At 36.4% G+C, this 24825-nt stretch overlaps 5 protein-coding genes and 1 non-coding gene across 7 annotated transcripts; 1 reads left to right on the forward strand and 5 right to left on the reverse strand.

The window, feature by feature from the left end:
* Positions 1–157: 157 nt before the first annotated feature.
* On the reverse strand, positions 158–3133 carry LOC111802409 (carbonic anhydrase 2). The gene is made up of 8 exons (XM_023686760.2): positions 3037–3133; positions 2794–2940; positions 2218–2266; positions 1969–2085; positions 1703–1756; positions 1531–1616; positions 557–662; positions 158–483 (listed from the first exon to the last, which is right to left on the reverse strand). The coding sequence occupies exons 1-8, from the start codon at positions 3087–3089 to the stop codon at positions 319–321; spliced, it is 777 nt and encodes a 258-aa protein (XP_023542528.2). The 5' UTR covers positions 3090–3133; the 3' UTR covers positions 158–318.
* A 3967-nt stretch (positions 3134–7100) lies between these two features.
* On the reverse strand, positions 7101–7919 carry LOC111802044 (uncharacterized). Its single transcript, XM_023686301.2, has one exon. The coding sequence runs from the start codon at positions 7802–7804 to the stop codon at positions 7193–7195; it is 612 nt and encodes a 203-aa protein (XP_023542069.2). The 5' UTR covers positions 7805–7919; the 3' UTR covers positions 7101–7192.
* Positions 7920–11696: 3777 nt separating this feature from the next.
* Positions 11697–15368, forward strand: LOC111802246 (proline-rich receptor-like protein kinase PERK13). Its single transcript, XM_087127270.1, has 8 exons — positions 11697–13089; positions 13185–13649; positions 13740–13826; positions 13914–13984; positions 14076–14152; positions 14240–14387; positions 14474–14635; positions 14719–15368. Exons 1-8 carry the CDS (start codon positions 12126–12128, stop codon positions 15013–15015), a joined length of 2271 nt encoding a protein of 756 aa, XP_086983396.1. The 5' UTR covers positions 11697–12125; the 3' UTR covers positions 15016–15368.
* A 1748-nt stretch (positions 15369–17116) lies between these two features.
* On the reverse strand, positions 17117–17234 carry LOC111802772 (U5 spliceosomal RNA). Its single transcript, XR_002816308.1, has one exon. It is a non-coding gene; the product is annotated as a U5 spliceosomal RNA (small nuclear RNA).
* A 1919-nt stretch (positions 17235–19153) lies between these two features.
* Positions 19154–20488, reverse strand: LOC111801886 (uncharacterized). Its single transcript, XM_023686099.2, has one exon. It carries the CDS (start codon positions 19917–19919, stop codon positions 19395–19397), a length of 525 nt encoding a protein of 174 aa, XP_023541867.2. The 5' UTR covers positions 19920–20488; the 3' UTR covers positions 19154–19394.
* A 151-nt stretch (positions 20489–20639) lies between these two features.
* On the reverse strand, positions 20640–23957 carry PANK1 (pantothenate kinase 1). 2 transcript variants are annotated; one of them, XM_023686097.2, is made up of 10 exons: positions 23622–23955; positions 23297–23479; positions 22794–22837; positions 22574–22690; positions 22347–22466; positions 22159–22253; positions 21858–21951; positions 21308–21439; positions 21107–21219; positions 20640–21015 (listed from the first exon to the last, which is right to left on the reverse strand). In XM_023686097.2, the coding sequence occupies exons 1-10, from the start codon at positions 23704–23706 to the stop codon at positions 20805–20807; spliced, it is 1194 nt and encodes a 397-aa protein (XP_023541865.2). In that variant the 5' UTR covers positions 23707–23955; the 3' UTR covers positions 20640–20804. The 2 variants fall into 2 exon arrangements, with proteins under 2 accessions (XP_023541865.2, XP_023541866.2); XM_023686098.2 differs by having other exon boundaries at positions 20829–21015; positions 21107–21184; positions 23622–23957.
* Positions 23958–24825: the final 868 nt, after the last annotated feature.

Consider the following 24825-nt stretch of genomic DNA (forward strand, 5'->3'; position numbering starts at 1 on the left):
CCACACAGGTCATAGAGACTTTTCGAGCCACTCGAACCTTTTAACAGGACTATTAGTTACTCGTTCGATTAGAAAACTACTTATTTATTCAATCCCATAAGTAATAATAGGTAAGAAAACTTTTCATCCGTAACTATAGGAAGCATCTCAGCATAGATTGATATCATAAACGTCATATCATACTCACCTTAAACAGAATGAACCAAGCCATTCATTGTACTTATTCTTTATAGTATTACAAGAGCATTCATAGAAACTCGAATATAACCCGTCAGTCGAGTTCGAGAACCGCCACCGCCGTATGATATGGTGGTTTGTTCATACAGCTAGAGAAGGTGTGAGATTGAAGTCAAGATTCCATAGCTCAAAAGCTCCCGAGACAAAGTCATAGTGTGCACCCCGTATGAACAGTTCGTTGTTGGCAACACTTTCTCGTACAAAAGGATATGATAACAAGTTTCCAAGGGAAACGTTCACAGCCTCCTGCAATATGAATTAAATAAACCGTGAAATTCATATGGTTTTTATGTGTAAATCAATGGGTTTGTTTGTTTACCTTCTCGCAGTTCGTGCATTTTTCCTCGAAACTCAGATCTTTACAATTTGATTGCGTCTTCGTTTTGGCTGGTGTGCATATTTTCACCCAATTTTCAATGAAATCACTGTAAATTCAAGCAACGGTTTATCTTTGACTAAAACGTTCGAGGTTAAGGTATAAAGATATCTTTGACTAAGAGGTCTGAGTTCGGAAAAATTATATTCTAGGTTATGATATAAGACATATATTGTTAGATCCCACGTCGGTTGGAGAGGAGAATAAAACATTTTTTCACAAGGGTGTGAAAACCTCTCCCTAGAAGACGCGTTTCAAAACCGTGAGGTTGATAGTGATACGTAATGGGCTAAAATGGACAATATCTGCTAGTAGTTGGTTTGGAATGTTTCAAATGAAAGTAGAGCTTGAAACCGAGCGGTGTGCTAGCGAGGACGTTTGACCTTTAAGGAGGTAGAAAACTGTGAGATTGATGATGATACATAATGGGCTAAAGCGGGCAATATCTACTAACGGTGGGCTTGAGTTTTTACCTATATCTTTGACTAAGAGGTTAAGCTATGTGAGATCCCACATCGGAAAAGAGAACGAAACACTCTTTATAAGGGTGTGGAGACCGCTCCATAGCAGACGGGTTAAAAACCTTAAGAGAAAGCTCAAAAAAGATAATACCTGCTAGCTGTGAGCTTAGGCTATTATAAGCTACAAGACATATATCTTCGAGAGATTCGAATAAATTGTATTTTAAGTTGAACTATAGCATGCATATATATATATATTCAATTTTTAGAATAATAACAATTTAGTATCAAAATTTAAAATATTATTAAAATTAAGTGTCGGTTTTATTATATAGCAATCATTAAATATGAACAACATAATAAATAAATAAAAAAAAATTAAAAAATTATATATATATATAAGCATTAAATATGAACAACATAATAAATAAATAAATAAAATTAAAAAAAAATTGCCTGGAATTGGTTCCATCCTCTGGGATAGACATGAGGCCTTTAATTCCACCACAGCAACTATGTGAAATTACCACAATATTCTCCACCTAAAATAATTATAATATAATTATAATTTTATTTAACACAAACCAAGAAAATAGGAGATTATATATATATATATATAATTACCTACTTTTAAATGCAATACCGCATATTCAATGGCTGCCCCCACTCCTGAATATTTGGTCTACAAACAATATGAACAATAAAATAATTTAAAACTAAATTAATAAAAATAGTTTCAATATTACTTTTAATTTTTTTTTAAAAAATAAAAATATATAGAAATACGAGTAAACTTTTAAAATTAAAATTCAAGAATATATTTTTTAAAAATACTATATATATTTTTTAATTAAAAAAAATTTAAATTTTAATCACAAATTTTCCAAAACTAACCTTGTCAAATGGTGGGACCATGTTGGCGATGTTACGGACCACAAAGGCTTCCCCAGGTTGAAAATTCAGTATATGTGAGGGGCAAACTCGGGAATCCGAGCACGCAAATACCAGAAACTGCCAAATTACACGTGGGCGTTTTTTAGTGGCTGCTTTTAATTGCAGTGATGCCCTTATCATTCTAGTCCTTCAAGAAACTTGAAATTACATTTCCCCCACATTAATTTTTTGAAATTGCGAATTTCTTACCTTCGGGCTTTGGCCCTTCGCTAATTGACCATACAATTCAGGATCCGTCCTGGGGAATAAAAAATAAAATAATAATAAATTACTAACTTCAAAAATTATTATTCATTATTAATTATTAATTAACTATTATTTAAAATAAATTATAATAAGTGAAATAATCTCATTTAAATTATTAACCCAGTTGAAATAAGTTCAAATAATAAAAATTATAGATTAAAAGTAATTTATATATTTTTATTTTAATTTGAGTTATCGACTTATTTATTTAAAATATAATAATTATGGATCGAATTAGTTTATAAAATTTTAATTTAATAGATTCAATTCGAGTTAAATTGTTAATTTATTTATTTAAAATAATTTTAAATAAATGAAAAATTGTATGAATTGAGTTTTCAATTATTTATTCTCTAATTACTCTTAAAATTTAAAATTCGAAAAATTTTAAATATATTTTTTTTATAAAAATTAACTTAAAATATATATTGATTGAATTTATTATTTAATAAATATTATTGGTGTTCGAAAAATTTAGATATAAATATATATATAAAAAAAAACGTGAAAAATAGGTACTCGAATTTAGATTTCTTGAAATGGGTGAACCCGGTTCGGATCCTATCGACCGGATCGAAGTGAGTTGAACCGGCAGTGGTGGCAGCCAGCTCGGCGGTGATTTGCCGGATCTTTGCGGCGGCGGATTCCTGAAATTCAGCTTTCTCACTGCAGATAACACACATCATGTCAGATGGATGATAACCGGGTCGGGCTTACGTTGTCGGCGCCGCCGGGATTAGCGGTGGCTCAGGGATTGGATACCTTAGAAGCTTTTTGAGACCAGCAATGGCTTCCTCGTACGACGCTTCCGCCATGTCTTCCTGTTAAAATTCCAAATCAGTCCCAACAAAGGATTTCAAAACGACGTCGGTGGATTTCAGATGATAATTTTTAGATAATTCTTTTGAAAACAAAAAATATAATGAGAAAAATGATGAATTTGATGAACAGACCTTTGAAATTGTGTGTATAAATCAGAATTTTTAACGTTGTTGGAAGGAAAAACTATATGCCATGTTGTTCAATGCAGTCCAATATATATAGTAACAGAATTATAAATAAAAATTAATTAATTACTTAACGGGAATAGGATATCTGATAATTAAATAGTATTTGAGTCATAGAATATGATATCTGGTAATTAGATAACTGTATAAGGGTTAGAGAATATGATATCTGGTAATTAGATAACTGTATTTGAGTCAGAGAATATGATATCTGATAATTAGATAACTGTATATGGGTCTGGTAATTAGATAAACTGTGTTTGGGTTAGAAAATATGATATCTAGTCATTAGATAACTGTATATGGGTCTGGTAATTAGATAAACTGTGTTTGGGTCAGAAAATATGATATCTGGTAATTAGATAACTGTATATGGGTCAGTGGGTATGATATCTAGTAATTAGATAAACTGTGTTTGGGTCAGAGAATAGGATATCTACTCATTAAATAACTGTATTTAGGATTAGAGAAGAGAATATATGATAATTAGATAACTGTGTTTGGTGAAAAAACATGAGAATAAGATATCTAGTAATTATAACTGTATTTGGGTTAGAGAATATGATATCTGATAATTAGATAACTGTACATGGGTCAGAGAGCATTGTTTGAGTTAGAGAATAAGATATCTACTCCTTAAATAACTGTATCTGGTAATTAGATAAACTGTGTTTGGGTCAGAGAATAGGATATCTACTCATTAGATAACTGTATTTATGGTTAGAGAAATCTGGTAATTGGATAACTGTATTTGGGTCAGAGCATATGATAACTGATAATTAATATGATATCTGGTAATTAGATAAACTGTGTTTGGATCAGAGAATAAGATATCTACTAATTAGATAACTATATTTAGGGTTAGAGACTAGGATATCTGGTAATTAGATAACAGTATTTGGTGCAAAAACATGAGAATAAGATATCTGGTAATTAGATAACTGTGTTTGATACAAGAACATGGAAATATGATATATGGTAATTAAATAACTGTGTTTGAACCTGCAGATAATATAGGATAGTGATAATTACATAACTGTGTTTGTGTTTGGTGCAACAAGAATGTAGAAAATCAGATATCTAGAAATTAGATAATTGTGTTTAGGTCTGAGAATAAGATATCTGGTAATTAGACGACGGTGTTTGGTACAAGAAACGTGGGAAAAGGAGATGAAATTTTACCAAAGTTTGGTCCAGACTCGATCTAAGCTCGGTCCAAAATTAGATTTTACCTCACCCAACTTATCTCCGGCCATATTCATTAAATTTCATATAGTTCATCGATATTATGTTAATATTTTTTGAAATATATTTGTATAATTTAAATGTCTCGTAATGTAAAATTTTTAAAATGTTCAAAATTAATAAAAAAAAATTTAAAAAATTATATATCAAGTAAAAATAACAAACGAAATAAAATTTTTAAAATAAATTAATTAAATAATTAAAATCAATATCGAGTCAAACTTTGATCCAATATATACTTCGATGCAGATCTAAACAATGTTTTCGAGTCGTTAGATTTAGATTTGAACGAAGCGATTTTTACCTTTTAAGGTCGGATCAGATCGATCTTTTGACATATTCGAGACATCTTTAACTTTACGTATATTTGAGGTATTAAACAAATATATAAAATTTATGTTTAGAAATTTTAAAACCACGTGAGAAGAACAGTAATTTTGTTAATTAATTAAAATGGAGTAGGTGAATTTATGAATTTGTCAAACAATAGGGCCATTTTTTGAATTTAGCAAACTTACTTTTGGGTCATGGAATTGGAAACTTTTAGAAATTAAGAAAACTAATGGGTAGGTTTGACAATATCAAATTTATTTTAATATTTTTATTGTCAATTAAATTTGAAATTTTTTGGACCAATCTAAAATCTCGAGTTGGTCAGATTAGCTACTCGAAGGAATAACTCACAACCCTACTGAACCCAACCCGACTCTCTATTATCAGGTTAGGTTGGATCGGGTCGTTTCTTTAGTTTTGTTTTTGTAATTATTTTAAAATTTTTTGCTTATTCACAAGCGTATTGTCTCGGGTCAACACGTAAACGGCATTAACAGTAAAGTCTTAATCTTAATTGAGTTCTTTCATGCATGCTTTATCGGGAGAGATTTCTATCAATCGTCTATAATACTAAAAATGTGTTCTACTAATTCGATTTACGTGGGGACCATTTAGAATTATTTTTCGACCTTCGACGATCATAATATTTTTAAAAAAATTCACAAATTCAAGACGATAGATACTTAAAACTAATTAAATTCAATATATTAGGAAAATTACGTAAATGTGAAGCTCGTTGATCTCTAAGACTAACGATTCAATTTTCAAAAATATTATGCATAACTCGACTGGTTACGGACGTGTATCATGACCAAGATGTCAAACTCATAAAGTTTGAAATAAGGGTGTTCATATGACCCGATCAACTTGAATTACCTAACCCAAACCATAAAAATTGAGTCGGGTAATTTTTTTTTAATTTGGGTTGGGATAAATTTTTGGAAAGGTGAAGATTCGGGTCAATTTGTGGGTTATTTTGGTCGGACTAGCTAGACCAACCCGAAAATAAGATTACAGTCGTAGTCTAATCCTACAATATTTTTAAGATTATTATAAAGATTAAGAATATTTAACGTTTGTAACCGATGTTAGTGATGCGTGATAACTTGTAAATGTTTGATACTTATTGATAAGTTGATTTTTTTTTAAATAATTAAAAAAAATAACTCGATAACCCAACTCAACACAACCTGAAAATAAAAAGGTAGATCGAGAATTCTATTTGAGTTGTTCGGGTCACCAACTCAACCAGCCCAACCCAACTCGTGTATACCTCTAGTTTGAATCTCTCGTCCCACGTACTTATTTTTTTACAAGAACGAGCACTCTAGCACTTAAGTGAAACACACATAAAATATAGAGAATTCAGTCAGAAAACTCTCTTTTCAAAGACTAAAAATATTACCGAGATCGAAAGATGGTTTAAAGATCAACAGAATCGAACTCTTTGAATGCTATAACCGTTTGAAGAAAAGTTTGAACGTTCGTACCAAAACGTTCGGCATACAATTCTTAAGAGTGGGAGCCATGGCAGTGCCTTCCTCCTAAGGGAATTCTTCTCAGCTAGCTTTGAACACATAATAATGGAGCAAAAATGAAAGGGAGACAAGACAAGTTGGGGATAGAGAAAGGGAAAAGGATGGATGTGGTTAGATAGGGTTTGGACGACCTCATGAACCGTTAGGATTCGCGGGCGAAGTCGGAAGCTGCTACACGACATCTGGAGCGACTATCTTATTGAGAAGTACAAATGGTTAGACTCAAATCCTCCCACGATCAACAAAACGAGCCAATCTAACAAGATTGACAAACCAAAATCTTTCTAGTCTTCACGAGCTGATGCCTAAAACTGAGATAAATGGAAATTTTTTCGATAAGACCCTCGCCCAACGAGAAAGGCCCTGACTCGGTGCAACAATAAACACTAGCTTGACACGAGATACTTCGAGAAGTTGGATCTTATTGGTTATGTCCTTTACGTCCTCTGACTCGTGCACTAAAATCTTTCTAGCCCTCACGAGTTATCAGCTATGCAAACACTATGACACCCAAAGGACATAACCAATAAGATCAATAAGTTGGAAGGCCGATTTGAGAAAACCCGAGCGGATTCCTATATTTCAACCAGTTTAATAATGTTTATCGTAATCTTCAAATGTATTTACGTTCGATAAAACATCATAAATCGAACAACATTGTACATTTCTGAATTAAAAAAAAAAAAAAAAAAAAAACTTTACATGATCCAAAATAATAATTCACTAATAAAATTAATTAAGAATAAAGAAGTGTAAATATTTTAAAATAAAAAGAATAAATAAATAAACAAATGCCTAAAAATTTCTATTCGAACCGGCGTTTGGACCGGCAAAAAACCCCATGAGATTGCTTCTATACGGCAGAAACGATTTCCGTTTATTAATTTCTTTCTCCGCTCTATTTCTCGTGTACAACCGCTCGTGATAACACGACGCCGTTTCCCCTTTCGTCCGCTTCCCTCCCTTCCGATTCTCCGCCGCCTTCTCTCCGCCGCTCCCCGAAGAATCGCTTCTCAGAAACACAAACGCCTCCTTCCCATCGCTGCTACTCCGCCGAATCTTCTCTCCAAACCTCCACAGCTTCGAGAATCCCGTCGAGTGGCTCTTCTTCCCCAGCGTCGTCGGCGCCGCCGAAGCCGACCACTCATCCGGCGAAACATTACTCCGATTCTCAGTCGGAGAAATCAATTCCTCCATGAAAAGGTTCTTCAACGGCGGACGTACGGCCTGCGGTTCCTTCGTCTTCGCCTCAATCGCCAGGGGGAAAACAGAGCGAATCTGGCCATTAAGGAAGGCGTCTTCGGCGCTGATCGGAGAGCGATCTGGATTCAAAGAAAGAAAAGAGAAATCGTCGAGTTCGTTGTCTTGGATTCGGTCTGTTAGGGTTTGTTGTTGGAGTTCTTGCATTGTTCCAGAGATATGGAGGTCGGAGCAGAGAGAATTAATGGCGGATTTATTTGAAGATGGGATAAAGCAGAGGGAGGGGACGGGGAAATCGAGAAAGGGAGAGGAAGCCGCGTAGTCTAAGCTATTTAAATCAATTTCCAACCATACTATTTTGGCTTTGTTCATACGCCTTGCTCTACCTTTCACTTTTTTTAACTTTATCTATAAAAATAAATAAATAAATAAATTTTTTTAGATGGAAATAGTTAATATTTATTTAAAATATATATTTAAAAACTTTAATAGTATTTTTTAAACACATAATATTTATTAATATTTCATAAATTATTATTAAATAATGTTATTTTAAAAAGTTCAAGAGTATTTTTAAAACAAACCACGGATAACTTAAAGATTTTTTTATTTTTTATTTATATATATAGTTAATATTTATTTAAAATATATACTTAAAAAATTTAATAGTATTTCATAATATTTATCAACATTTCATCGATTATTATTAAATAATATTATTTTAAAAAATTCCTGAGTATTTTTAAAACATAGCACTAACAACGGATTATAATTGAAGATTTTTTTATTTTTTTATTATATATATAAATAAATAAATAAAAGAGTGTTAATGTTAGTTTTTAAAATTTTAGGGATATTTTTTAAACATAATATTAATAGTAAAAGTTGAACGGTAATAATAAAAGGTATTTTTTAGACAATGTATTGACAGTTTCAATTCAAAATTAACGGTGAATGTATTTTGAGTTTTTTTGTTTTAAAGTTTAAGAATATTATTAAAATTTTTAAATTTTAGCTTTTAGCTTTAAATAAAAATAACTTTGAATTTTATATTTGATGTAAAAAATACTTTTAAATTTTGAAAAAAAAAAAAATAAATTATATGTTAATATTTTTGAAATTTTATTGAAAGTTTAAAAGTATTATTTTAATATTATTTTTATTAATTTAACTTAATTGTATGTAATAAATTTTTACACTACATTTAATAAATTTGTTAAATTTTAATTTCAATGTCTTTAGTGCATATACACCAAACTCATTGTATTGAGTTAGATTTGACCTTTGACTTTGACTTTTGGAAAGATTGACTTTGTACCTTTCTTTCGAGACCAATTCAATGGTAACGTTTTGAAAATAAATAAAATGAGAAATTTCGACAGGATGTCTACGATGACGTTTCATTAATATAATCAAACAATTAGATTCGTTGTCCTTTAATTTTATTTCATTTTAGTCCCTACACTTTCAATATTCAAATTTAGCCCCGAATAAAACTTAAAATTAATCTTTATCTTTATTTCTGATATTATAATTATTTGAAAGGGATTAAAATAGGGTAAGAAGAAGGACCAAGTTAATAGTATAACTGGCTGTCTCTCTCTTTTGATCAACTACTGAATTTAGGAATTTTAAGGTAGTGTTGTTTGAAATGTCGATAGTTGACATCGACATGTCGGGAGTGATTAAGAAACAACAGCTAGGAAGGGACAACCAGACAAGGGAGTAACACGAGGAGGCGCTAGATGACTAGTTGTCCATGAAAAGAGAACGTGAACCTAGACTGATCGTTAGAAACTTACCGGAGGTGCATAGTAGAACAAATTTGTTTTATAACTATAAGAAATGATTACAAGAGACAACCGTCAAATTTCTACCCAAGTTGAACTTCGGTATAAACTTATAAGATCAATGTTTTGCTCTACGACTGGAACTAGCCGATGGAACGGATTTCAATAATAAACGTTAATTTTAAAATGCATGCACGTGTTTAAATATTCTAAATTTTACGCATTTTTTTACTTATTTCTACGTCAGTGAGTAACGATCTGTGGTTCGAGTCTCCCAAAAAAATATAAATATAAATATAAATTATTAAGACTAAAATAATATCTTCTAAATTAATGGTTAATTATAAAAATTGAATATAAATGAAGGACTAAAGTGAAATATTTAAAATTATCCTATTAATTTAATTTTCATTGTTTTTTAAAAGTTAATTACAAAATGAGTCCTTATATTTTTGAAAAATTAGAATTTAGCCCTTTAATAAAATCGTACAAAATAGTTGGAGTATTTTATCAAAAATATATTTAAGAAAGAATTTGGTTAAAGTTTTTGAAAATTGATCTGGTAAACCCGACTAACCCAAAATATACAGTTCACGACCTAACTCAACTTGTAAGATGGTTACGAAGATTAAGAATATTTAACCCTTGTTGGTCTTGAGGGACGGAGGAGGCTAGGTTAGCCGAAAGATGGTTATCGGCAAGAACGCAAGGTGCCCCTATTTTTTCAGGGTAAGAAGGGTACGGAAAATACCTCGAGGCAATGTTCGAGTACTACGCGCTACGGCACTGAAGTAACCCCGACCAACGCAAAATATACCGTTCACAACCTAACTCAACTTGTAAGATGGTTACGAAGATTACGAATATTTAACCCTTGTTGGTCTTGAGGGACGGAGGAGGCTAGGTTAGCCGAAAGATGGTTATCGGTTCAAGAATGCAAGGTGCCCCTATTTTTTCAGGGTAAGAAGGGTAGGGAAAATACCTCGAGGCAATGTTCGAGTACCACGTGCTACGACACTGAAGTAACCCCGACCAACGCAAAATATACCGTTCACAACCTAACTCAACTTGTAAGATGGTTACGAAGATTAAGAATATTTAACCCTTATTGGTCCCGAGGGACAGAGGAGACTAGGTTAGCCGAAAGATGGTTATCGGTTCAAGGACGCAAGGTGTCCCTATTTTTTTCAGGGTAAGAAGGGGTAGAAAAAAATACCTTGAACCAATGTTCGAGTACCACGCGCTACGGCACTGAAGTAACCCCGACCAACGCAAAATATACCGTTCACAACCTAACTCAACTTGTAAGATGGTTACGGAGATTAAGAATATTTAACCCTTGTTGGTCTTGAGGGACGGAGGAGGCTAGGTTAGCCGAAAGATGGTTATCGGTTCAAGAACGCAAGGTGCCCCTATTTTTTCAGGGTAAGAAGGGTAGGGAAAATACCTCGAGGCAATGTTCGAGTACCACGCGCTACGGCACTGAAGTAACCCCGACCAACGCAAAATATACCGTTCACAACCTAACTCAACTTGTAAGATGGTTACGAAGATTACGAATATTTAACCCTTGTTGGTCTTGAGGGACGGAGGAGGCTAGGTTAGCCGAAAGATGGTTATCGGTTCAAGAATGCAAGGTGCCCCTATTTTTTCAGGGTAAGAAGGGTAGGGAAAATACCTCGAGGCAATGTTCGAGTACCACGTGCTACGACACTGAAGTAACCCCGACCAACGCAAAATATACCGTTCACAACCTTACTCAACTTGTAAGATGGTTACGAAGATTAAGAATATTTAACCCTTATTGGTCCCGAGGGACAGAGGAGACTAGGTTAGCCGAAAGATGGTTATCGGTTCAAGGACGCAAGGTGTCCCTATTTTTTTCAGGGTAAGAAGGGGTAGAAAAAAATACCTTGAACCAATGTTCGAGTATCAGGCGCTACAACGATGAAGTAACCCATACCATACTCCCAGAAAAAGCTCGAACGACCTTCAACAAAATAGTACCTGTAACTGAAACCAACACAGGTAGGTAGGTAGGTAAAGAATACCTAGGAGCATGAGACAACTCTTTTCACTGTGATCGTTGAATATTCAATATTTTAATTATTAATGTAACATGAATGATATATAAAAATATATTTTTATAAATAATTAAAAAGAAAAATGAATATCAGACGACTTGACCTAACCCGAATAGGCTTGTGAACTCATACGGGCCATCTGAGTCACCAACCCAACCGAACCCAACCCAACCCAACCGGTGTATACTGGTGGTGGTTTGATTTTAAAAGTTTGGCGGTAAACCCGAATGGGAAGGAATTAAAGCACTGCGGCATTTCTCTCTTCCAACAACTCGCTCACCGTCCGATTGTAACAACCCGCCATAATTATCCTTCTCCAGATTCTTTTGCTCGCTTCTAATTTTGTTTATGATTTAAACGAAAAAACCCGAAAATTCGGATTCCGAGAAGTTTTGGAGCTCGATCGATGGTTCTCATGGCGATTTTCAGGTTCTGATCGTTTTCTCTAACATTTCGGGAAAGTATTCTTCCCCAGTTTCTGAACATGCTCTTTCCCAATCACCTGCTGTTGTTGTTTGAATTATCTTGTGGTTTTCTGTTTCTCATGTTTATGTGATTTCGAAACAACTCGTTTGTTTGTTCTTCATGGATTGAAATCATGGCGGAAATAGAAGTAGGGATTTAAGATATGAGATAGGGGGAAAGAAATCCAGTATGAGGAAGAATCAGAGAGGAAGAACAATGTCTTCTTCAAACGATACTTCTATTTCTTCATCACATTCTGATTTGGATTCTTCTCCTCCTCCTTCGCCGCAGTCAGATGGTTTATCGTTGATGTCGAATGAAGATGTTTCTGAATCGCCTATTGTTTCATCGAAAATTAAATCTCCGCCTGCCGACGACGGAGGTTCACCGTCTTCCACACCGAAACCAAACGTTGGATCTTCAACGCCGCCCCCGATTGATTCCTCTAATTCAGGTTCATCCAAAGAGAATCCATCGCCACCTCCTGTACCTTCCGCTTCCGCTTCCCCACCGCCATCTCCTACTTTTCCTCCTCCTTCTCCTCTTTTGATACCTTCGCCACCGCCACCACAACTGCCGTCTGAGAGCGGCAGTGATAATCCTCCACCTTCCTCTGTTCCAACAAAAGGCTCTCCGGCATCTCCAGGAAATCCATCTTCTCCAATACCGGGGAATAATCCCTCTACTCCGACGAATAACGGTGCAGCTTCGGGTTCTAATACAGCCAAGGAGCTTCCACCATCTGAATCGACCGATTCTCCTCCTCAATCAGAAAATACAGTCGTGATTCCTTCACCAGGTGCAAATCCGGCGAGGGGGAAACGAAATCCGAGTCCACCTCAAGAGGCGACTTCTCCCACATCAGACTCTAACATCTTTCAACCTCCCTCAACACCATCCACATCCAATAGTACTCTAGACAACTTACCTCAGTCCTCCGACTCAACGCCGGTGGAAACTCCATTAAGGCAATCCAATGCACCATCGTCACCTTCAAGTAGTCAAACAAAAGTTGCAGTAGGCGTTGTAGTAGTTGGAGTTATTGTAATTGTTATGGTTGCCGTAATTTTTATATTCACAAGGAAGAAGAAAAGACGGGGAGACTTGGAGAGTGGCCCATACTTGCCTCCTAACAACGTCTGTGAGAAATCAGGTATTGGAAATCTGTAATTATCCCAATCTAGCTTTCTGTTCTTCAATTTAGAAACCATGGTTCTGATGGGATGATGCTGTTTTCTTGTGTGTTAGATGGAAATTACAATCCGGATCAACATAGTGGGAACTCTGGCTCGGCAGAAGGCTTCTGTACCCAGGTCCCGCATACTCCTGTTGGAAATAGCTTTGGGAGTCAAAAAGGAACAGGAGACAGAGGCAGTGGAGTGGATTCAGGTGTGATAAACAGTGCTAAGTTCTTTAGCTATGAGGAGTTGATGGAGATTACCTCTGGATTTTCGCGTCAAAACGTTCTTGGGGAAGGTGGGTTTGGATGTGTTTACCAGGGTTTGCTTCCAGATGGGAAGCCAGTGGCTGTGAAGCAACTCAAGGCAGGTAGTGGGCAGGGGGAAAAGGAATTCAAAGCGGAGGTTGAGATTATCAGTCGCGTTCATCATCGGCATTTGGTGTCTTTAGTGGGCTACTGCGGCTCTGAGAATCATAAATTGCTCATCTATGAGTTTGTTCCTAATAGGACTCTTGAGCATCATCTCCATGGCGGTATGCAACCTATCCTTCATCTCCATCGCTACTTTAAAACAGCTCAAATGGGTTGTGTTGGTGTTGAAAATATTTCACTTCTCCTTGCAGGCAATGAAGTCCCCGTGTTGGAATGGTCCAAAAGACTCAAAATCGCTTTGGGATCTGCAAAGGGCTTGGCGTATCTGCATGAAGATTGTGAGTACATATCAGAAAATTCAAAGGGTTTTGCTCAACTGATCTGTTCTATTAATTTCAAATCTTCTTTTGCTGCTCTGTTCATAGGCCATCCCAAGATTATTCACAGAGACATCAAGTCAGCCAACATTTTGCTGGATGATGCTTTCGAGGCGCAGGTTCATCCAGACCCATCTTTTGTTCATATAATTTCGAGACCATACATGCAATGTTCTTGTTTCCAGTCTCTGATTCCAACTTCAATCACAGGTTGCAGATTTTGGACTTGCAAAACTGACAAATGATGCAAACACCCACGTTTCAACTCGTGTCATGGGAACATTTGGGTGGGTTAACTCAACCTTTACTCATCGGATAACAATTCTTTGAGCCATCCTCATTCCTTATAACGTTTCTGTTTCAATGACTTGCAGATACATGGCGCCCGAGTACGCATCAAGTGGGAAATTAACAGACAGATCAGATGTTTTCTCATTTGGGGTTGTTCTTCTTGAGCTTATTACTGGTCGTAAGCCTGTTGATCCCTCTCAGCCTCTAGGGGACGAGAGTTTGGTCGAATGGGTATGTAAATAAATTAACAAACATTTCATCTTCTTCAAGATTTCCTCGAACGGATTCAGCAATGTTCTGCTTTATGAATGTTGCAGGCTCGACCTCTTCTCCTTCACGCCATTGAAACTGGGAAGTTCGACGGATTAATAGACCTTCGCCTTGGAAAACGTTATGTGGAAAGTCAAATGTTCAGAATGATCGAAGTTGCAGCTGCCTGCGTTCGTCATTCAGCTCCCAAAAGGCCTTGCATGGTTCAGGTTATCTTAATTAATCCCATTCAAAACTCCATTTCAACAAGCTTGTTCTTGAGCTGCAATTCTAATGGCACTTGGGTTTACAGGTGGTGAGAGCTCTGGACATTGAAAGTGACATGTCCGACCTCACCAATGGTGTCAAATTTGGACAGAGCACTACCTATGATTCTGAACAATACAGTGAAGACATTTCTAACTTCAGGAAACTGGCGTTCGAAGACAGCCCCGACTACGATGGTTACAGTAGCGAACACAATTCCAGAGAAATGAATGCAACTCGGGAATCATGGAGAAGCCAAAATAACTCAAGTGGTGAATCAGAAACTCGAGCTTTTAAGGGACAAAGTGGCGGCGTAACACACAGTCAACATACTGGACGATAATTCAAATAGGATGCCTCAAACAAGACGTACATAATGTGTAAAACTTCTTCCCCTTTTCTCTTTTTTTTTTGGCTTTTTACTTCCATTTTTGACTTAGTTATACTCATCTTACCATGAATTTATGCATCCTTCAAGGATATCTCATTAATTTAAAAGAGATTGATGGGAGGGATGTTCCACTTTTGGTGATGCTGTGGTTGTTTTGTATTGCATTTTGAATTTTTGACAGTATATTCTTTCATCTATCTATTTTTTCTCATGTTCCTACATAGAATTTGTATATCTCCCCCATATAGAACTAGCATTGTCGATCGGGGTAGAATAAAGAAGAACCAAACAATATATGTTATTTACTTGGCTCATTTTGATGAAATAGTAAGTTTCCTAGCTCAAGCTGATGAATGTAACTAGTAGTGCAGATGATTAAAACAGCTGAACTTCTGGATGATCCATTGCCCTTTCTAAGATGTTATGACTAGTAGGGTTATTAACACTTTCTTTTTGTACAACCTAGTCTAACTTTCTGATTTATGTGTTAGTTATGAATGTCCACATCGATTGGAGAAGGGAAACGAAGCATTCTTTATAAGGGTGTGGAAACATTTTCCTAACAAAAGCTTTTTAAAACCATGTGGTTGATGGCGATACGTAACGGGCTAAAGCGGACAACATTTGCTAGTGATGGTTTTAGCTATTACAAATAGTATCAAAACCAGACATTGGGTTGTGTACCAGCGAGAACGCTGAGCCCTCAAGGGGGTGGATTGTGAGATCCTACCTCAGTTGGAGAGGGGAATGAAATATTCCTTATAAGAGTGGAAACCTCTCCCTTGCAGATGCGTTTTAAAATCGTGAGTCTGACAGCAGTACGTAAGTGAGTGCTTTAAGTCTCTTAGGCCGAATGTTATTTGTTATTTTCATTCGCGTATGTATCGAACAAAAAAAGTGAAGTATAAGATCACAATAATGTTCTGAATATGCCCTAAGCACAAAGATGTTCCTAAATGTATTATGAACCCAAAAAGTTTATGGCATGAGTAAATATGTTTTCAAACTCATAATATTCCATGATGAAGTATATTGGTATCTAAACACAAATGAATCTTACCTCGACATGGAAAACGTTCAAAATGGTACTCCCAAAGGTTGTGCCACTGGATGATCCTTCACAGCTAGGAAAACTACGAAATCAAACGGGGATTCTCCACTTCGTTCCGAGGCCATGTGAGATAAATGGACGTCTCTATCTACGTTAAACCTCTTCCTCTCTTGGCAACGGATATAAATTGCACCCATAATATGAAGAGAAGATTTGCATTAAAGGATCTTAAGATTCGATCAAAATGGAGAAAACAAGAAAACCCTCATGTGTGAAAAGTTTGAAGTAGAAGAAACTACAGCGCTAGTAAGTCGTGTGGGATTCACTCAAAATTAAAACATCACCATGAACCTTGAAACAAAATTCAAATATGATAAAATCTTTTTAGCATTGAGTAGTCATCATCATAATCTAGACTAGTGAAGAGTTCTACCTACTTAGAGTTTAATGACATGGAAGAAGGGAACCGAACAATGGTGTCGTAGTCATATTCGTTCAGGACGTGTTGTCAATGGTCGCATACCCATGATCACTTATCGGACTTGTTGTCAATGATCGCATGCCCATGATCACTTACCGAACGTGTTGCCAGTAGTCTGATCACTTACCGAACGTGTTGCCAGTAGTCTGATCCACTTACCGAACGTGTTGCCAGTAGTCTGATCCACTTACCGAACGTGTTGCCAGTAGTCTGATACTGATGTCTGATCCACCTACCGAACGTGTTGCCAGTAATCTGATCCACTTACTGAACGTGTTGCCAGTAGTCACCGAACGTGTTGCCAGTAGTCTGATCCACTTACCGACATTAAACAAGATTTTAATAAAATTAAAATATAGCCTTAGGTTAAATGAACAAAGTTAATGTCTTTAACTCTTACAAATCTTTTGTCTTGTAATATTTTTTAAAAAGAAAAAAAATGAAAATATAAAATTTGATTAATTTCCCAATTGGGTAAAATCAAGAACAAATAAAAGAAAATTTTAATTCAGAATTGTGGGAGTCTCTTAGTAAAAGAAACTCCTCCAAAAATAGGCGTATGCCGGTGAATGCGGCGAGCACACGGTATTCTTTAGTAAAAGGCGAAAGAATAGTTCGCTCTGTGCTCACCGCCCGGCTCCGTGCCTCTAACGACACCACGAGACACCTATTTATACCTCAAACTCGTGTCCTACTTCCCGACTTTACCGATGTGGGAACTGGAAGAATCTTAATGGGCCGACCACTTTGAAGGCCCAAAACAAAATTCCATTCGCCAATGGCCCAATTACAATCATTATTCTAAATTTTAAACTAAATCACATAACATTTCTTAATTAATCTTCGTTATCCCTTAATCCATCTTTACCTTTCTAAATATATATAATCTATAAATTTTATCCAATTTCTCTTATATTACTTAGCTTCCGTAAGGATAATGACCTGTGGGATATGATAGTTGTTAACTTCTTCCTACCCGTGTTGTTTTTTACTTAATTTTCAATTTCTCAAATCTTGCTTTCAAAACTCTTCCTCGAAATCTCTCTCCGCTCCCGTTTACTCTCCAATCTTGCTTTCAAAACTCTCTTTCAAAATCTCTTTGCACCGTTTTCTCTCAAATTTTGCTTTCAAAACTCTCTTTCAAAATCTCTCTACCCTCGTTTTCTCTCAAATCTTGCTCTCAAAACTCTTTCGAAATCTCTCTGCCCCGTTTTCTCTCAAATCTTGCTCTCAAAACTCTCTTTTGAAATCTCTCTGCCCTCGTTTTCAAAAAATTTCTTCTTGAACCAGGGCTAGAGGCTCGAGCATACGTTGTTGGGTCGTAGACGACGTAAGAACGAATAGGCTTAACTCACTTGTTGTTGGGAAGTAAGTGCCGCACAATCGCAAATCCGCTGCCTTCAAAGTGCTATCGTGACAAGTGACGAACTAAATTTATATGTGGAAAATAGTCCTATAACAAAGATATATATATATATAGTAGATAGTATATATAATGGGTAGTTATATCTGATAAAGTTAGTTATATATAGTAAATTTAACCATATATTTCTTTGAAATTATGTTAGTCGGAAAACAACCAATTTGGTTGTTCAATTCTTAGGCCAATTTTCTCGAAATCAAACCCAATCCAAAACTTAAATTAAATTTTAAAATCTCACAATATCCTAAAATCAAAATCTCTCCTCAATACCAAGTAGAAACTGTTGGATGATGGAAGTCTCATATCCGCTAATTTAGGGAATGTTCATGGATAGTGAAGAATACTAACTCCGTTGGTACGTGGCCTTTTGGGGAAACCCAAAGCAAAGCCATGAGAGCTTATGCTCAAAGTGGACAATATCATACCATTGTGGAGAGTCGTGTTCGTCTAACATGGTATCAGAGTCATGCCCTAAACTTAGTCGTGCCAATAGATTGGTAAATATCGAACAAAGAACTCCTAAAGAAAAGGAGCCAAGCCCCTCCTCGAAGGTAGTAAAAAATGACTAAGACTCCAAAGGAGTCGAGCCTCGATTAAGGGGAGGCGCACTTTGTTCGAGGGGAGGTGTTGGATGATGGAGTCCCACCTCGGCTAATTTAGGGAATGATCATGGGTTGATAAGGGAGGCCTTTTGAGGAAACCCAAAGCAAAGCGAGAGCTTATGCTTCAAAGTTGACAATATCAGTGGAGAGTCGTGTTCGTCTAACCGAAACAATAATTAGCTAAATATAAAAATGTGTAAAGTAAATCATCTTAGATGAAGGAGAATGTTGAATGGATTAACAAAGTATTAATCTCACTAATTGTCCTCCAAATTGTGTATTAAACACAAATAATTAGATAATTAAAAGGCCATAATCCTAACCTCTAAACAGAGATTCCATTGATGTTAAATTGTTCCATAAAATGGGATTTAATTAATTTGGGTCTTAAATTAATCCAAAATTAAAACAATTTAAATGGATCTGCTTTAGAGTTCTCCCACCTCCACTATTCGGATTCTTATTCTCTCTGGTTTTATTCGAAACCTCATTCTGTCTTTACTTTAGAACATAAAAGTACACAAAAACATCTGTTCATGGAAGAAGCCGTGAGCTTCAAGATATTCGATCAAAAAGCTTAGTGATTGAATTCAAGAACACTCCCTGAATATCATCACAGGTTATTGATTGAATTCAAGAACACCCACTGAATATCATCACAGATTAGTGATTGAATTCAAGCTTGTCATTAGAAAAACAACAGAGATCAAGTGAAAAAAAACAGGAAAAATTCACAGAGCTATAACTTAACACGAAATGGTTTTACAAGTGCCATCAAGCATGTCCTCCAGCTCTGAAGTTGATATCTACTACTTCATGATGATCAGCATGTTTGATTTCGCTTCTCATTTCGCCGCCATTGTCGAAGGGTTTGAAGCTATTTCCATGGCTATTACCGTTGCCATTACCATTACCTTTGTATCCTCCATTTCCACCAGGTGGGAAAGTGGCTTTCCCATTTGGGTTTCTTGAATCAAATCCAAATTCGATGTCCCCTTCTTTATCAGGATGCAATTTGGGTTCTTTTCCTCTGGAGTGAGATCCGCCGTGGGTCTTCTCCGGCTTCCGCCTCTGGTTTACAACTCGCCGGTTGCAGAGGCGGCCAAGAAAGCAAGCAAGAGCTGATAAGACAACAATAACAGCAAGAACAATAAAAACTGCCCCAAATGAACCGTTGGAATGGTGGATTGGAGGCTTGACGCCGGCGGTGGAGCTGGGATAAACCAGAGCCGCCTGCTGAGGCTGCTGAGGCTGCTGAGGCTGCTGAGGTTGTTGTTGTTGTTGTTGAAACTCCGACATGTCGACGAGGTTTCAGTAATGGATTAGAAGAAGGAAGAGGGATTGGTATTAGTATTAGGGAGCTGCTATGGTTTGGTCCTTTGAGAGAGAGGCAGAGAGAGAGAGAGTTACTTAGAAAGGAAGCAAGAAGAGAACAAGAAGGTTGCATGAAGAAGAGGGCTATGTCTAATGAAATGGGGTTTGGGGAAGGCAAAGAAAGAGGTCAAAAAGGGAGGAACTTTCTTTTGGTAAAGGGACAGACAGCTAAACTTATTCCTTAGGTTCTAAGAGGGGTCACTCTCAATGATCCGTTCCTGTGACCTGTTTCTTTCTAGGATAATCATAACTTCAGTCTCTAGAAACAACGATCAAAGATCGGATTGATAGAACAAACACCATACTAAAATAAATTAAAAAAATTAGAAAAGACACGAAAAACGCAATTCTAAAGCTATAACTAAATATTAGTCCTAACAAAATCTGTTGGGCTAGCCCAACAGGCCTGTTGTCAAACACCTAACAAAGTCGAAGCTAAGTTCTACATCGACGTTATTACAACGTCTCAGACAGTTTTGTACAGTTAGATGTATAAAAGAGATATTGTAAAAGTACTTTAAATTTGTATCTACTAAACATGAGACGTGCAGATTTTCGCTACATCCAATGATTATTAAAAGATAGTCAGTCACGTAGTCACGTAACAAATTCAGCATGTTCGTGGGGAAAAGGAGAAAGAACAAAAACATGGGAATCTATGGGGGATATATTGAATGAAAGTATACAATATTAGTTTTTGCAGATGGCTACATTTTGAGTCCTAGAAAGTCTATTTTATTTCATTCTATCTCAATGTGATGCGTATTAGAGAGTAAGGCACTAACAGTGGTCTTATTTGCGGCTGAATAACTAAGCCAAATCCAAGAAACAATCTATACTTGCATACTCACTGTCTTCCTCTTCCGGCGCTGTACCATCAAACTCTGGCTCGTGTTTTGGGTCTTGTTTCATGAGATGTATGAAGTTATCAGGGCCCTGTTTGTTATAGCTCATAAAAGCACCCAAGGCCCCAAGAAATCCTTCATGCCGCATGAACATTGCTTGTGCATCGCCCTTCGACCTGAAAGGGAAAGACTCTGTATATCATATTTGGAAGGCTTGAGATTGAAAGGAGTAAGATCATAAAGAAAATGGCAGGGACATATTTTTACCAGTAATGAACGGCAACGGATATGGTGTCCATTGTATAACATTGACCACGTATGAAGAATCCTCCGAAAAATATCCGCCTAAGTCCGAATCGAAGTGCAGTAAGATAGGCAAGCTGAGAAGATTTGAATTAAGAAAATCTTATAATTCCGAAGGTTCTACTTTATTTTGCAGGTAAATGAAGATTCATCACCGTGACTTACCTGTCCGATGTTATTTGAAATCATTCTTAGAAGGGACCGAGCGAGATCCTCAGTCCTGTAATTTTCAAGCACTTTGTTTGCTGAAACAGTCTTGCCAAAGCTAGAAGCAATGGCTGTGGATGAAAGACCAATCTGAAGCATTAAAGGGCAGAAGAAGGTGAAGGCTTTTGGCTAAAAAGGGAAACGTCATCCTTTATAAATAAAAGACTAGGCAGTAACATTAGTCGTGCATTGTAACAGTCCAAGCCCACTGCTATAACATATTGTAAAATTTGACCTGTTACATATCTCATCAGTCTCACGGTCGTGCATTGTGCCAGCGAGGACGCTGGCCCCCAAGGGGGGTGGATTGTGAGATCTCACATTGGTTGGAGAGGGGAACGAAACATTCCTTATAAGGGTGTGGAAACCTCTCCCTATTAGACATGTTTTAAACTCGTGAGGCTGACGACGATACATAACGGAACAAAGCGAACAATATCTGCTAGTGGTGGGCATGGGCTGTTACATGCTACATGAATAATCATATGATATCAATAGAAATGAGTACCTTATTATAATCTCCTCCACCATATATATCTCCAACAAGCATGTCTACCACTCTATTGTTCCCTTGCTGACTCAACTCCAACAACTCGTCAAAACTAAAAGATTTTACATTTGGTTACTAAAGAAAGAAAAAAATCATTCACAAAAGTATGCTTAAACGTTAAATTCTATAAATTATGGATTCAAATTGCTATGAAGAACCAAAAGTCAGAAACAGTAGAGTAACGAACATTCAGAAAAAGAAATTGAACCATCTGCCAAAAATACAATAGTTCTAGTGACCAAGTGGATAAAAGAAGTACCTATTGCACTTTGTCAAAAGCTTACCCAAACCCCAAAATGTCCCGCCACCAAGGCTCGTTCCACTTACCCGCTCAAACTTTCCATTTCCCTCCACCTACTAATTGCAATATAAGAGTTTGCAGCTTTAAGAAACCATACCGATGAAATATTATGGTTAGGAAACTAGTAAATACTATAATGACCATACCTTAATCATGCTGACTCCAGAGCCAATGTTTACAAGGAGGAAAGGGTACAGGTCATCTTGGTTAATCTGCACAAATTCCTTCTGACCGCCTATGTATGTAAATGCTTCTTGATGGACTGCCTAAAATGTAACAAAAATAAGAACATCATATGGCAAGAGTCACATTATACAACATTTCAAGCATATTAATTCTTTGCAAACCAAAATGGATAGGTCGTACGTCCAACCTTCAGAAGAAAATTTGCTCCGGCAACAAGGCAATCCATTTCATCTTCCTTATCTAGACAAACGTCAAGCTTTTCCTTGAAGAGATCTGCAAATTTAAATGCTCCACCACCAGTGGCCTTCTCACCAAAAGTTACCAGTCAATAAACTTGCATGCTTTAGAAGTATACAGAACAACAGGTAAAGTATTCTTTTGAGCTATAAAGATGGATTCAGTTACACCTTTACAATTTTTCCATTGCCAAGTTCCTTTGGGTGCTGGGAACCTGTGTTAATGTTCAGTTTTCAGCAGAGTATCAAAAAGAGAAGAAAATGGCAAAAGGAGGCATGAAGAATCTGAAGATCAGCACAAGAATCTGAAGATCAGCACAAGAATCTGAAGATCAGCACTCACAAGACGTTAACAGAACAGCCACAAGAAAAAAGATGCTAATTGTTTTGGATCAAATCAAGTTCATCTTTCAATTTATATGTTACATCATTTGATAATTTTTTGGTTGCCGAATGGAAAACCAGCTGAGCAATAATAACAATAACTAGGCCATGATGTTCATTATAAATTGTACAAGACACTAATCTTGGTGAAGGTTGACATGTAATTATTGCTCTTGATATGTCAAGGATTGTGATATGCAAACAGCAAACTAAGCAGATGAACATCAACCAAACCAGTTCATACTGATTAACTAAACAAGTTTCAGCTGACAAAGAAAATCACCGATTACCGAGTTCCTTGCTGTTAATAAACGCTACACACTCATCAATTTTTCCAGTTTCGAACTTGGCAAAGTGGAGCCTCCCATGGAGAATGGAACTACTTCTTCCACCAACTTCTGCAGAACTCTGAACTCGATCATCATTCAACAGATTCTCGTTCCCAGAGAAATACACCAATTTAGCAAGAGTTCCTACCGAAAATGCACAAATTAATCCCAAGAACTAAACTCCAAGTACAGGATCAAATCAAACTCACAAAAAGAAAGAAATGGAGAATGCGATTGGATAATTAAATGCAGAATCACAAAAAACGATGAACTGAAAAACAATCACCTCCAATATCCAATGCCAAATGAGATATCCGAGCGTCTGATCGAGTGTCTGAGTTGGCTCCGGCCGGCGTGTCCTCAAGATCCATTCGAAGGGAAATCGTAGGGTAGGTAGGCGCTAGGTCTTCGTTGGGGAAGAAGTTGAGAGGGCTGAAATTGAAGTGTGGTGAAACATTCAAAGCTAAAACCCTGACGAACAAGCCTTAAATAAATTGAGAAGACCCGAACGAGATCCGTCGGAGTTTGGTCGGCGAGGCATTAAATCGAGTATGAGCAGTTGACTTTCCAGAGATAACGAACCAGACGAATCCCGACGTTTGCAACAGTTGTCCGGTGGTTAGGATTGTAATTAGCCAATTAGATGAAAACTTTTTTTTTTTTTTTAATTAATAAAAAATACAATAAATTGTTTATTATTATTTTTTTAATTTTAATTTTTTTTATTAATATATATATATATATATATATATATATATATATATATATAATGTTGAAGAAGAACTCGGGATCGTGAAAGGAGATTGAAAGGTTAGCAGGAAACAAAGGAAGTTCGTGTCGTCCAGTTGGAGTCGGTTCAAATTAGCAGTGGACTGAAAATCTTCGTGTCACCTATTCAAATCTGCTATTGACAATAAGGATAATATGTAGGGAACACGTCCAGTTGGGGCATGTGTAGGAAACACGTCCAGTTGGGGCAGTTAGTTTAGTCTAATCAAACTGGATCAAACTGGTTTCCTTATTTTTGCACAGTGATAGTACGGTTAGGGAGTGTCCAACCACCCTGCCCCCTAATCGTTGTTGGTACTGTTGGCTAGATTAAGGGGTCACCTCCGGAGCATGGCTTTGATAACCAGGGAGTGTCCAACCACCCTGCCCCCCTAATCGTTGTTGGTACTGTTGGCTAGATTAAGGATCACCTCCAAAGCATGACTCTGATAATCATGTTAGGAATCACAGATCTCCAAAATGATATGATATTATCCACTTTGAGCATAAGAACGTAAGCTTTCGTCGCTTTACTTTAGGATTCCCAGAAGACCTCATACGAATGGAGATAGTAAGCATTGCTTATAAACCCATGATCAACCTTCAATAATTTTTTATCTTTTAGCTATTTATATATAATTAAGTTTTGAAAGAAAAAAAAAAAAAAAAGTTAATGTCAAATCTCCTCCCTAACATTGCTTTTAAAGACACTTGGCGTGGTA

The sequence above is a fragment of the Cucurbita pepo genome, chromosome 9 (genome assembly GCF_057944985.1).
Source record: "Cucurbita pepo subsp. pepo isolate OVF chromosome 9, ASM5794498v1, whole genome shotgun sequence".
In the NCBI taxonomy this organism is placed as follows: domain Eukaryota; kingdom Viridiplantae; phylum Streptophyta; class Magnoliopsida; order Cucurbitales; family Cucurbitaceae; genus Cucurbita; species Cucurbita pepo.